The sequence below is a fragment of the Ranitomeya imitator genome, chromosome 4 (genome assembly GCF_032444005.1).
Source record: "Ranitomeya imitator isolate aRanImi1 chromosome 4, aRanImi1.pri, whole genome shotgun sequence".
Lineage (NCBI taxonomy): Eukaryota > Metazoa > Chordata > Amphibia > Anura > Dendrobatidae > Ranitomeya > Ranitomeya imitator.
The window spans coordinates 7,755,283-7,769,859 of NC_091285.1; the positions used below are offsets into that span (position 1 = coordinate 7,755,283).

A 14,577-nucleotide genomic window follows, 5' to 3' on the forward strand; every position below is an offset into this window, starting at 1 on the left:
GGGTGGTTCAGAACACAGGTGTAGACATGGACATTCAAGGTCTGTCCTCTTTGATGGATAATCTCACTACAAGGATACAAAACATTCAAGATTTTGTGGTTCAGAATCCGATGTCAGAGCCTAGGATTCCAATTCCTGATTTGTTTTTTGGTGATAGATCTAAGTTCTTGAATTTCAAAAATAATTGTAAATTGTTTCTTGCCTTGAAACCTCGCTCCTCAGGTGACCCTGTTCAACAAGTAAAGATCATTATTTCTTTGTTACGTGGTGACCCTCAAGACTGGGCATTTTCCCTTGCGCCAGGAGATCCGGCATTGCGTGATGTTGATGCGTTTTTCCTGGCGCTTGGATTGCTTTATGACGAACCTAATTCAGTGGATCAGGCAGAGAAAATCTTGCTGGCTCTGTGTCAGGGTCAGGATGAAGCGGAGATATATTGTCAGAAGTTTAGAAAGTGGTCTGTGCTCACTCAGTGGAATGAATGTGCCCTGGCAGCAATTTTCAGAAAGGGTCTCTCTGAAGCCCTTAAGGATGTCATGGTGGGATTTCCCATGCCTGCTGGTCTGAATGAGTCTATGTCTTTGGCCATTCAGATCGATCGACGCTTGCGTGAGCGTAAAGCTGTGCACCATTTGGCGGTACTATCTGAGCATGGACCTGAGCCTATGCAATGTGATAGGACTTTGACCAGAGCTGAACGGCAAGAACACAGACGTCGGAATGGGCTATGTTTTTACTGTGGTGATTCCACTCATGCTATCTCTGATTGTCCTAAGCGCTCTAAGCGGTTCGCTAGGTTTGCCACCATTGGTACAGTACAGTCTAAATTTCTTTTGTCTGTTACTCTAATTTGCTCTTTGTCATCCTACTCTGTAATGGCATTTGTGGATTCAGGCGCTGCCCTGAATTTGATGGACTTGGAGTATGCTAGGCGCTGTGGTTTTTTTCTTGGAGCCCTTGCAGTATCCTATTCCATTGAGAGGAATTGATGCTACGCCTTTGGCCAAGAATAGGCCTCAGTACTGGACCCAATTGACCATGTGCATGGCTCCTGCACATCAGGAGGATATCCGCTTTCTGGTGTTGCATAATCTGCATGATGTGGTCGTTTTGGGGTTGCCATGGCTACAGGTTCATAATCCAGTATTGGATTGGAAATCTATGTCTGTATCCAGCTGGGGTTGCCAGGGGGTACATGGTGATGTTCCATTTTTGTCTATTTCGTCTTCCACTACTTCTGAAGTTCCAGAGTTTTTGTCGGATTATCGGGATGTATTTGATGAGCCCAAAGCCAGTGCCCTACCTCCTCATAGGGATTGCGATTGTGCAATTAATTTGATTCCTGGTAGTAAGTTTCCTAAGGGCCGACTGTTCAATTTATCTGTGCCAGAGCACGCCGCTATGCGGAGTTATATAAAGGAATCCTTGGAGAAAGGCCATATTCGCCCGTCGTCATCACCGTTAGGAGCAGGGTTCTTTTTTGTGGCCAAGAAGGATGGTTCTTTGAGACCTTGTATTGATTATCGCCTTCTCAATAAAATTACAGTCAAATTTCAGTATCCTTTGCCGTTGCTGTCTGATTTGTTTGCTCGTATTAAAGGGGCTAGTTGGTTCACCAAGATAGATCTTCGAGGGGCGTATAATCTTGTGCGTATTAAACAAGGCGATGAATGGAAGACAGCATTTAATACGCCCGAGGGCCATTTTGAGTACCTGGTTATGCCATTCGGGCTTTCCAATGCTCCATCAGTATTTCAGTCCTTTATGCATGACATCTTCCGAGAGTACCTGGATAAATTCCTGATTGTGTTTTTGGATGATATTTTGGTCTTCTCGGATGATTGGGAATCTCATGTGAAGCAGGTCAGAATGGTGTTCCAGGTCCTTCGTGCGAATTCCTTGTTTGTGAAGGGGTCAAAGTGTCTCTTTGGAGTTCAGAAGGTTTCATTTTTGGGGTTCATTTTTTCCCCTTCTACTATCGAGATGGACCCTGTTAAAGTCCAGGCCATTTACGATTGGACTCAGCCGACATCTGTGAAGAGCCTGCAAAAGTTCCTGGGCTTTGCTAATTTTTATCGGCGCTTCATCGCTAATTTTTCTAGTGTTGCTAAACCGTTGACTGATTTGACCAAGAAGGGTGCTGATGTGGTCAATTGGTCTTCTGCAGCTGTAGAGGCTTTTCAGGAGTTGAAGCGTCGTTTTTCTTCTGCCCCTGTGTTGTGCCAACCAGATGTTTCGCTCCCGTTTCAGGTTGAGGTTGATGCTTCTGAGATTGGAGCTGGGGATGTTTTGTCGCAAAGAAGTTCTGATGGCTCGGTGATGAAGCCATGTGCTTTCCTTTCTAGAAAGTTTTCGCCTGCTGAGCGCAATTATGATGTTGGTAATCGAGAGTTGTTGGCCATGAAGTGGGCATTCGAGGAGTGGCGTCATTGGCTTGAAGGAACCAAGCATCGCGTGGTGGTCTTGACAGATCACAAGAATTTAACTTATCTTGAGTCTGCCAAACGGTTGAATCCGAGACAGGCTCGATGGTCGTTATTTTTCTCCCGTTTTGATTTTGTGGTTTTGTATCTTCCGGGCTCTAAGAATGTGAAGGCTGATGCCCTGTCAAGGAGTTTTGTGCCTGACTCTCCGGGTGTTCCTGAGCCGGCGGGTATTCTCAAAGAGGGGGTAATTTTGTCTGCCATCTCCCCTGATTTGCGGCGGGTGCTGCAAAAATTTCAGGCTGATAGACCTGACCGTTGCCCAGCAGAGAAACTGTTTGTCCCTGATAGATGGACTAGTAGAGTTATCTCTGAGATTCATTGTTCAGTGTTGGGTGGGCATCCTGGAATCTTTGGTACCAGAGATTTGGTGGCTAGATCCTTTTGGTGGCCGTCTTTGTCACGGGATGTGCGTTCTTTTGTGCAGTCCTGTGGGACTTGTGCTCGGGCTAAGCCCTGCTGTTCTCGTGCCAGTGGGTTGCTTTTGCCCTTGCCGGTCCCGAAGAGGCCCTGGACGCATATTTCTATGGATTTTATTTCGGATCTCCCCGTCTCTCAAAAGATGTCGGTCATTTGGGTGGTTTGTGATCGCTTTTCTAAGATGGTCCATTTGGTACCTTTGTCTAAATTGCCTTCCTCCTCTGATTTGGTGCTATTATTTTTCCAGCATGTGGTTAGTTTACATGGTATCCCGGAGAACATCGTTTCTGACAGAGGTTCCCAGTTTGTTTCGAGGTTTTGGCGATCCTTTTGTGCTAGGATGGGCATTGATTTGTCTTTTTCCTCGGCTTTCCATCCTCAGACAAATGGCCAAACCGAACGAACTAATCAGACTTTGGAAACATATCTGAGATGCTTTGTTTCTGCTGATCAGGATGATTGGGTGTCCTTTTTGCCGTTGGCTGAGTTTGCCCTTAATAATCGGGCCAGCTCGGCTACTTTGGTTTCGCCGTTTTTCTGCAATTCTGGTTTCCATCCGCGTTTCTCTTCAGCTCAGGTTGAGTCTTCGGACTGTCCTGGTGTAGATACTGTGGTGGATAGGTTGCAGCAGATTTGGACTCATGTGGTGGACAATTTGACATTGTCCCAGGAGAAGGTTTCGCTAACCGCCGGCGTTGTGTGGGTCCCCGACTTCGTGTTGGGGATTTGGTTTGGTTGTCGTCTCGTTATGTTCCTATGAAGGTTTCCTCTCCTAAGTTTAAGCCTCGTTTCATTGGTCCGTATAAGATTTCTGAGGTTATCAATCCTGTGTCATTTCGTTTGGCCCTTCCTGCTTCTTTTGCCATCCATAATGTGCTCCATAGGTCGTTGTTGCGGAGATACGTGGCAACTGTGGTTCCATCCATTGAGCCTCCTGCCCCGGTGTTAGTTGAGGGGGAGTTGGAGTATGTGGTGGAGAAGATTTTGGATTCTCGTATTTCGAGACGGAAACTCCAGTACCTGGTCAAGTGGAAGGGTTATGGTCAGGAAGATAATTCCTGGGTTTTTGCCTCTGATGTTCATGCTGACGATCTGGTTCGTGCCTTTCATTTGGCTCGTCCTGGTCAGCCTGGGGGCTCTGGTGAGGGTTCGGTGACCCCTCCTCAAGGGGGGGGGGTACTGTTGTGAATTCTGTTGTCGGGCTCCCTCCTGTGGTCATGAATGGTACTTCGGCTGGTTCTGTCCATGCACTTTCTCTGGTGGCTGTGGGTGTTTCTGAGTTTCCTTCCACAGGTGACGAGGTTTGTTATGACCTGGTGGTCAGGACAATAATGGACCTGGTGGTTAAGAGCACACGGAATTACCTGATAGTTACTGATAATAAGGACGAGCTCTGGGACGTGGGAACTCTGCTGACCGCAATCCCTAAACCTATCAAACACACTAGAAATAGCCGTGGATTGCTCCTAACGCTCCCTATGCAACTCGGCACAGCCTAAGAAACTAGCTAGCCCTGAAGATAGAAAAATAAAGCCTACCTTGCCTCAGAGAAATTCCCCAAAGGAAAAGGCAGCCCCCCACATATAATGACTGTGAGTAAAGATGAAAATACAAACACAGAGATGAAATAGATTTAGCAAAGTGAGGCCCGACTTACTGAACAGACCGAGGATAGGAAAGGTTACTTTGCGGTCAGCACAAAAACCTACAAAAAGACCACGCAGAGGGCGCAAAAAGACCCTCCGCACCGACTCACGGTGCGGAGGCGCTCCCTCTGCGTCCCAGAGCTTCCAGCAAGCAAGACAACAAATTAAATAGCAAGCTGGACAGAAAAATAGCAAACCAAAGAAATACAAGCTGGAACTTAGCTTCTGATGGGAAGACAGGTCACAAGAACGATCCAGGAATGAACAGACCAATACTGGAACATTGACAGGTGGCATGGAGCAAAGATCTAAGTGGAGTTAAATAGAGCAGCAGCTAACGAATTAACCTCGTCACCTGTGAAACTCAGAAACACCCAACAGAGGAAGTCCATGGACAGAACCAGCCGAAGTACCATTCATGACCACAGGAGGGAGCCCGACAACAGAATTCATAACAGTACTCCCCCCTTGAGGAGGGGTCACCGAACCCTCACCAGAGCCCCCAGGCCGACCAGGATGAGCCAAATGAAAGGCACGAACTAGATCGGCAGCATGAACATCAGAGGCAAAAACCCAGGAATTATCTTCCTGACCATAACCCTTCCACTTGACCAGGTACTGGAGTTTCCGTCTCGAAACACGAGAATCCAAAATCTTCTCCACCACATACTCCAACTCCCCCTCAACTAACACCGGGGCAGGAGGATCAACGGATGGAACCACAGGCGCCACGTATCTCCGCAATAACGACCTGTGGAACACATTATGGATGGCAAAAGAAGCAGGAAGGGCCAAACGAAATGACACAGGATTGATAAACTCAGAAATCTTATACGGACCAATGAAACGAGGCTTAAACTTAGGAGAGGAAACCTTCATAGGAACATAACGAGACGACAACCAAACCAAATCCCCAACACGAAGTCGGGGACCCACACAGCGCCGGCGGTTAGCGAAACGTTGAGCCTTCTCCTGGGACAATGTCAAATTGTCCACCACATGAGTCCAAATCTGCTGCAACCTATCCACCACAGTATCTACACCAGGACAGTCTGAAGACTCAACCTGCCCTGAAGAGAAACAAGGATGGAAACCAGAATTGCAGAAAAACGGCGAAACCAAAGTAGCCGAGCTGGCCCGATTATTAAGGGTGAACTCAGCCAACGGCAAAAAGGACACCCAATCATCCTGATCAGCAGAAACAAAGCATCTCAGATATGTTTCCAAAGTTTGATTAGTTCGTTCAGTTTGGCCATTTGTCTGAGGATGGATAGCCGAGGAAAAAGACAAATCAATGCCCATCCTAGCACAAAAGGATCGCCAAAACCTTGAAACAAACTGGGAACCTCTGTCAGAAACGATGTTCCCCGCATGCCATGTAAACGAACCACATGCTGGAAAAATAATGGCACCAAATCAGAGGAGGAAGGCAATTTAGACAAAGGTACCAAATGGACCATCTTAGAAAAGCGATCACAAACCACCCAAATGACCGACATCTTTTGAGAGACGGGGAGATCCGAAATAAAATCCATAGAAATATGCGTCCAGGGCCTCTTCGGGACCCGCAAGGGCAAAAGCAACCCACTGGCACGAGAACAACAGGGCTTAGCCCGAGCACAAGTCCCACAGGACTGCACAAAAGAACGCACATCCCGCTACAAAGACGGCCACCTGTACTGTTATGACCTGGTGGTCAGGACAATAATGGACCTGGTGGTTAAGAGCACACGGAATTACCTGATAGTTACTGATAATAAGGACGAGCTCTGGGATGTGGGAACTCTGCTGACCGCAATCCCTAATCCTATCAACCACACTAGAAATAGCCGTGGATTGCGCATAACGCTCCCTATGCAACTCGGCACAGCCTAAGAAACTAGCTAGCCCTGAAGATAGAAAAATAAAGCCTACCTTGCCTCAGAGAAATTCCCCAAAGGAAAAGGCAGCCCCCCCACATATAATGACTGTGAGTAAAGATGAAAATACAAACACAGAGATGAAATAGATTTAGCAAAGTGAGGCCCGACTTACTGAACAGACCGAGGATAGGAAAGGTTACTTTGCGGTCAGCACAAAAACCTACAAAAAGACCACGCAGAGGGCGCAAAAAGACCCTCCGCACCGACTCACGGTGCGGAGGCGCTCCCTCTGCCTCCCAGAGCTTCCAGCAAGCAAGACAACAAATTAAATAGCAAGCTGGACAGAAAAATAGCAAACCAAAGAAATACAAGCTGGAACTTAGCTTCTGATGGGAAGACAGGTCACAAGAACGATCCAGGAGTGAACAGACCAATACTGGAACATTGACAGGTGGCATGGAGCAAAGATCTAAGTGGAGTTAAATAGAGCAGCAGCTAACGAATTAACCTCGTCACCTGTGAATCTCAGAAACACCCACCAGAGGAAGTCCATGGACAGAACCAGCCGAAGTACCATTCATGACCACAGGAGGGAGCCCGACAACAGAATTCACAACAGAGGTTAATTCGTTAGCTGGCTGCTCTATTTAACTCCACTTAGATCTTTGCTCCATGCCACCTGTCAATGTTCCAGTATTGGTCTAGTTCTCTCCTGGATCGTTCTTGTGACCTGTCTTCCCAGCAGAAGCTAAGTGACTGCTTGTTTTTCTCTGGTGTACTATTTTTCTGTCCAGCTTGCTATTTTGATTGTTGTCTTGCTTGCTGGAAGCTCTGGGACGCAGAGGGAGCGCCTCCGCACCGTGAGGCGGTGCGGAGGGTCTTTTTGCGCCCTCTGCGTGGCCTTTTTATAGGTTTTTGTGCTGACCGCAAAGCAACCTTTCCTATCCTCAGTCTGTTCAGTAAGTCGGGCCTCACTTTGCTTAATCTATTTCATCTCTGTGTTTGTATTTTCATCTTTACTCACAGTCATTATATGTGGGGGGCTGCCTTTTCCTTTGGGGAATTTCTCTGAGGCAAGGTAGGCTTTATTTTTCTATCTTCAGGGCTAGCTAGTTCCTTAGGCTGTGCCGAGTTGCATAGGGAGCGTTAGGCGCAATCCACGGCTATTTCTAGTGTGCTTGATAGGATTAGGGATTGCGGTCAGCAGAGTTCCCACGTTCCAGAGCTCGTCCTTATTATCAGTAACTATCAGATCATTCCGTGTGCTCTTAACCACCAGGTCCATTATTGTCCTGACCACCAGGTCATAACAAGTTATATTCTTGTACATAGGAGCAGTATTATAGTTGTTATATTCTTGTACATAGGGGAAGTATTATTATAGTTATATTCTTGTACATAGGAGCAGTATTATAGTAGTTATATTCGTGTGCATAGGGGCAGTATTATAGTAGTTATATTCTTGTACATAGGAGCAGTATTATAGTAGTTATAGTCTTGTACATAGGGGCAGTATTATAGTAGTTATATTCTTGTACATAGGGGCAGTATTACAGTAGTTATATTATTGTACATAGGAGCAGTATTATAGTAGTTATATTCCTGTACATAGGGGCAGTATTATAGCAGTTGTATTCTTGTACATAGGGGCAGTATTACAGTAGTTATATTATTGTACATAGGAGCAGTATTATAGTAGTTATATTCTTGTACATAGGAGCAGTATTATAGTAGTTATATTCCTGTACATAGGGGCAGTATTATAGCAGTTATATTCTTGTACATAGGGGCAGTATTATAGTAGTTATATTCTTGTACATAGGAGCAGTATTATAGTAGTTATATTCTTGTATATAGGAGCAGTATTATAGTAGTTATATTCTTGTACATAGGAGCAGTATTATAGTAGTTATATTCTTGTACATAGGAGCAGTATTATAGTAGTTATATTCTTGTACATAGGGCAGTATTATAGTAGTTATATTCTTGTACATAGGAGCAGTATTTTAGTAGTCATATTCTTGTACATAGGGGCAGTATTATAGTAGCTATATTCTTGTACATAGGGGCAGTATTATAGTAGCTATATTCTTGTACATAGAAGCAGTATTATAGTAGTTATATTCGTGTGCATAGGGGCAGTATTATAGTAGTTATATTCTTGTACATAGGAGCAGTATTATAGTAGTTATAGTCTTGTACATAGGGGCAGTATTATAGTAGTTATATTCTTGTACATAGGGGCAGTATTACAGTAGTTATATTATTGTACATAGGAGCAGTATTATAGTAGTTATATTCCTGTACATAGGGGCAGTATTATAGCAGTTATATTCTTGTACATAGGGGCAGTATTACAGTAGTTATATTATTGTACATAGGAGCAGTATTATAGTAGTTATAGTCTTGTACATAGGGGCAGTATTATAGTAGTTATATTCTTGTACATAGGGGCAGTATTACAGTAGTTATATTATTGTACATAGGAGCAGTATTATAGTAGTTATATTCTTGTACATAGGAGCAGTATTATAGTAGTTATATTCCTGTACATAGGGGCAGTATTATAGCAGTTATATTCTTGTACATAGGGGCAGTATTATAGTAGTTATATTCTTGTACATAGGAGCAGTATTATAGTAGTTATATTCTTGTATATAGGAGCAGTATTATAGTAGTTATATTCTTGTACATAGGAGCAGTATTATAGTAGTTATATTCTTGTACATAGGAGCAGTATTATAGTAGTTATATTCTTGTACATAGGGCAGTATTATAGTAGTTATATTCTTGTACATAGGAGCGGTATTATAGTAGTTATATTCTTGTATATAGGGGCAGTATTTTAGTAGTCATATTCTTGTACATAGGGGTAGTATTATAGTAGCTATATTCTTGTACATAGGGGCAGTATTATAGTAGCTATATTCTTGTACATAGAAGCAGTATTATAGTAGTTATATTCTTGTACATAGGGGCAGTATTATAGTAGTTATATTCTTGTACATAGGGGGCAGTATTATAGTAGTTATATTCTTGTACATAGGGGCAGTATTATAGTAGCTATATTCTTGTACATAGGGGATAGTAGTAGTTATATGTAATAGTTGTGCTTTTGTACTGACCTCAGGCTGCAACTGTTTGTCATTCTGAAGCAGCAGGACCTTTAACTCCTTTATATTAAGGCCACTGATTCCATTCACTTTTAAAACTGTTTGATTATAAGGTGATGAAATATCATGATGCAATTGGCAATTTGGCCTGAATAAAAGAAAATGCACATGAGAATTTATTACCAGACATTTTCATTTCCCAGAGTCCTTTGGCAGCACAGTATCAGTAAGGCTATGTTCAAACTTTGCTTTGCCTTTTTTTTGCTTTAAACTCAAGCTTTTGTGCATTTTTTTGCTGTTTTTTTTTTTGCATATTTCAGGTTCCCAAGGTTCATCTTTGCTACCACCACAGATCATGATCACAGGTCACCAATGGCATTACATTGAGTTTGTAGGACACGGTTTACTATCACTCTTTGGTCTGCTCGTGAGTTGCTTAGCTATTCTTCAATGTCACACCTTGGTCGCCAATGTTTACTGTTATGCACATCACTAATGTAGTTACCGGAAGTCACAGGTGACCAAGACATTTTTTTCCATTACAAAAGCAGCAAAACCGGATACCTTCTTCTTTTTAGCGTTTTTTACACCACCTATTACTTTGAATGGGTGAAAAACACTGAAAAAATGCTGAAAGAAGTGACATGCTGCATTCTGGAAAACCCAAGGTTTTGCACAAAACACTAAGGACTAAAAAGATAAGCTGTTTGCATGCGATTTTTGAAATGTCATTGCTGGACTGTAAAAGGCAGGTGAAATTTTCATAATTAAAAGCATTAAAAAAATGCTGAAAAAAACACAACATGTGAACGAAGCCTAAAAGTTTACTTTCCTGATGCGACAGAAGAGAAGAATAAACCAGACTTGAGTTAGTAAGTAGCAATAAATTTATTGGGAAGGAATAATGTGCTGCTGGGAGACACTTATTATTTAAGGCACCTCCATCTGAAGGGAGGTGCCTGAGCACATTGTTTGTTTGCTTCTAACACGCTTGCTAGTACTCACGTCCCAGTGTTGGTTTCCAGTATACCTGCCTGTCTGTGTATCTGTCATGCCTTCCAACCTGCCTATATATCAGCCATGCCTGCCTGCTTGTGCGTATATCAGCCGGATCCATCTGCATCAGCCTGCCTGTATATCATCCATGCCCACCCATACTCGACTGCCTGTATACCAGTCGTGCCCGCCTGTTTGTTTGACGTGCCAGTCACTATACCTGCCATGTCAGCCCAAACTTGCAAAGTCTACTGTTTCTGGCCATTCCTGCCTTGTTTCTTTTGGGGGTCAGCTGCTATCCACCTGAGGTTAGCCGTGGTGTAGCACCTGGTCCTGCCTCCCTAGTCTCTCCTCTGATCGTAGCATCGTCAGTCGCCGTGCAGCCAAGGTTGAACTTGGGGAGACACCTAGTCATGCACCTCCAGGCTCTCCTTGGATCATGGCACAGTGGTTCACCACCCAGTCTGTAACTGTTGGAGTCTGCCTAAGAAACTGTAGTGAAGCATGTAGAATGTGGCTTCACAATTGAAGTTTGAAGGTCCTCTTGTTTGTTGCAAATGTTGACAGAATTCTTCAACGAGCTCGAGAGAGATTTACTTTTTGGCCCTTATTATTCCACTGGAACTAAGGAAAGAAAATTTCATCCTTCCTAAATTTTGAGGAGCATTGGAGGTAGGTTTGTACTGCCCTCTTAGCATCCAGAAGATGCAGGTTGGAAGAGGCATTCCCTAAATCTTCCTGGGGAAAAAGATCGAAAAATAATCTCCTGTTTCACATGGCTAAATGAGGAAACTTTCTGAAGAAAACCTGGCATGGTGCGAAGAACCAGACAATTGCCCACGTCTCTGAAGTAGGGTTTTCTGCAGGACAAGCTGTAAGAGTTTTAAATTTGAGACCTTTGCCCAGACCTTGAAGAAGAAATTGTAAGATATTAGAGAGGGAAATAGGATCATTTGAAAACTAGCTATAAAAATTCCTCCAGATCCTGGCATATGTTTTTCTAGTGTCTGGTCTTCTAGAGGCTGCTAGCGTCCTCATAATCTGAGAATTCTTATCCTACAGGAGGAGTAATTTTATCCTCCACACAAACAAGTGAGGAAGTTCTAAGTTGGGTTGATACCACTCTTTCTGGGTTAGAATGTCTTTCCTCATGGGCAGCTTCTAATATCTGTTTTGTGAGAGAAGCAAAGGAAGTGAGAATCAGGACATGGGGAGCCAAAACAATAGAATGACTATGGCCTTTGTTTTGTACTCTTTAATTTCCCTCAAAGTTCTGGGAATCATTGGAATTGGAAAAATGTGCAAACAAAGATGTTCTTACAGGACACTATCAGACTTTCCAGGACTTTTGAATGCTCTTTGTGATGCAGGAAATAAAAATCTTTGGAGTTTGGCATTATTTTCTCTTCAATCATAGACATCTACGTTCTTTGAGACTAAGAAAATACTTTGTGATTTAAGGCCCCGTCACACTAAGGCTACGTTCACCCTAGCGTTGTGCGCCGCTGCGTCGGCGACGCAACGCACACCGCATGCAAAAACGCGGCAAAACGCACGCAAAAACGCTGCGTTTTGCGACGCATGCGTCGGTTTTTGCCGAAAATCGGACGCAAGAAAAATGCAACTTGTTGCGTTTTCTTGGTCCGACGCTTGCGGCAAAAAAGACGCATGCGTCGCACAACGCAACAAAAAAAACGCATGCGTCCCCCATGTTAAGTCTTGGGGCGCATGACGCATGCGTCGCCGCTGCGTCGCCGACGCAAACCCGACGCACATTAGCTTAACGCTAATGTGAACGTAGCCTTAGCGACGCTTAAGCGATCCCGACAACGATACGACCTGTCAGGGATCGTTGCTGCGTCGCTATGTGGTCGCTGGTGAGATGTCAAACAGTGAGATCTTCCCAACGACGCAGCAGCGATGCGGCGACCTGTAGCGACCTGTACAATGATGTCGTTGGTCGTTGTGACCCTGTCACATGGCAGCTATTATGACGATTCAGACCTCGATGAGGGACGTCCTGTGTGACGTTGTAGTCACACAGGCGTGCATTTGCGTTGCCTTTTCCGTGCCCATTCAGTTCCGATTGGTGGTCGCTACTGCGTTCTGATTGGTGGCAGCCTTGCCTTATGAGGCGACACAATAGCCCTTCGGTGGGAACGCATTTGAGACCCCAAATGATACCTACCGTGCACAAAAGGTGTCAGAAGAACTGTTGAAGAATAGATAAATCGAAGAGGAGTCGCAGGCCGGAGAACTCTACAACGATCTGCAAACCACCACGCGGTCAGGAACAAAGGATGGCAGCGCTACTATGTCGCCTTCTGTTGACCGCCAATCAGAACGCAGAAGCGACCACCAATCGGAGCGGAGGGGTGCGGAAAAGGCAACGCAAATGCACGCCTATGTGTCGGTGTCTGAGTCGTCAACGAGGTTGTTGGTAAGGTGTCAAACACAGCGATGTGTGCTACCCAGCGGGACCTCAACGATCAAAAAAAGGTCCAGGCCATTCCAAAAAGACCAGCGATCTCACAGCAGGGGCCTGGTCGCTGCTACGTGTCAAACATAGCGAGATCGCTACTGAGGTCGCTGTTGCGTCACAAAACTTGTGACTCAGCAGCGATCTCGCTAGCGACCTCGCTTAGTGTGAAGGTACCTTTAGAGTCGCGGCTCCTCTGTCGTCTGAGTGTTGAAGGAGCCTGAAATATGGACCACCAAGATGCCCACTAGATTTGCTTCTGATCACTCCATGATCTCCTTGCATTCTGGCTACAGAGTTGCACTCTTTGTTCCATCCTGCTTGATGATGTTAAAAACAACTGACAAATTGTCTGACTGCACCATTATCTCCACATTTTGTGGGAGAGAAAGAAAATGATGGAAGACTAATTTGACCGCACGCATTTCTCTGAAGTTTGAGGAGCGATATAATTCCTCTTGAGTAGACCACTTCCTTTGAATCTAAGCGTGGAAGACATGGGCACCCCAGTCGAAAGTTGAGGCATCCATGGTGAGAACTGTCTTCCAAAACTGAACCAGACACTGACCACGAGACAGATGCTCTTTTTTGTAGCCACCATTTAAGACCCTGTCTGTTCTCCTGAGAAATTAGAAGATGGCTGTTAAAAAAACCGAGAGACCTGTTCGAAGAAGAAATGACTTTGCTTTGGAGACTGCGGAAGTGGACTTGAGCTAATTCCACCACATTTATGGAAAAGATCAAAGAGCCTAAGGACTCTCATAGCCGATCTAACAATTGTGTGAGGTTGGTGAAGGAGGGATGAAACCAGATACCTTATCTTCTGCACCTGGACTGACACATCTGCTGTGAGTTCAGGACACATTTCAAGAACTGGATTGTCTGAGATGATACCAACTGTGACCCAGCTGATCATTATAAATGAGGTGTTGCAGAACATTTAGCGACCATTTGAGATGAGATTTTAAAATATGTTCAGTAGGAGCAGATCTTGATATGGAGGTATGCTTCGGAAAAGTGTATCGATGCCATGAAGTCGCCATTCTGGAGAAGAGTCATGAGAGTCCTTTTTGAAGTGTTTTTTGGCTATAAATTTGTTTAGAATTGTTAGATCTATCTGGAGTCTCCATTTCTTCTCAGGTTTGGGAACTAAGAAGGTTCTGTAATAAGGTCCCTGTCTACTTTAGGAATGGTGAACCACTTCTAAGGCTACTTTGCAGATACATTCTTGGACCATAAGTCAAACTTGCAAGCTGAGGAGAATATTGATATGAAAATTGTCTACAGCATTCAATACAGGGCTGGTTAGGCAAGGAACGCTGCTGGGTTGGAGGGCATGGAGGACCTGACAGGTTCCCTTTAAGAACCATTATTATTATAAGGGCACTCAGAGTATTGTGACCTTCAATCCACAGGGGGCATTGTTACTTTCTAGGAGCAAAATGTGGCCACTATTTTCTAGTGCACTTACACGGGTAATTAATATTTTCTAGGAGGCAATTTTACCATCTAGAGTGCACAACAAGGCATTTTACTTTGTAAGGGGCACAGTGGTGGCATTAAGAGGAGCAATGTTAT

At 44.3% G+C, this 14,577-nt stretch overlaps 1 protein-coding gene across 1 annotated transcript in view; it reads right to left on the bottom strand.

The window, feature by feature from the left end:
• Positions 1-14,577, bottom strand: part of LOC138674972 (zinc finger CCCH-type antiviral protein 1-like) — an 81,878-nt gene that overhangs the window by 55,829 nt on the left and 11,472 nt on the right. Inside the window, exon 2 of the mRNA XM_069762861.1 lies at positions 9,537-9,672. Coding sequence (XP_069618962.1) covers positions 9,537-9,672 — 136 coding nt within the window. The remainder of the gene's footprint in view (positions 1-9,536; positions 9,673-14,577) is intronic.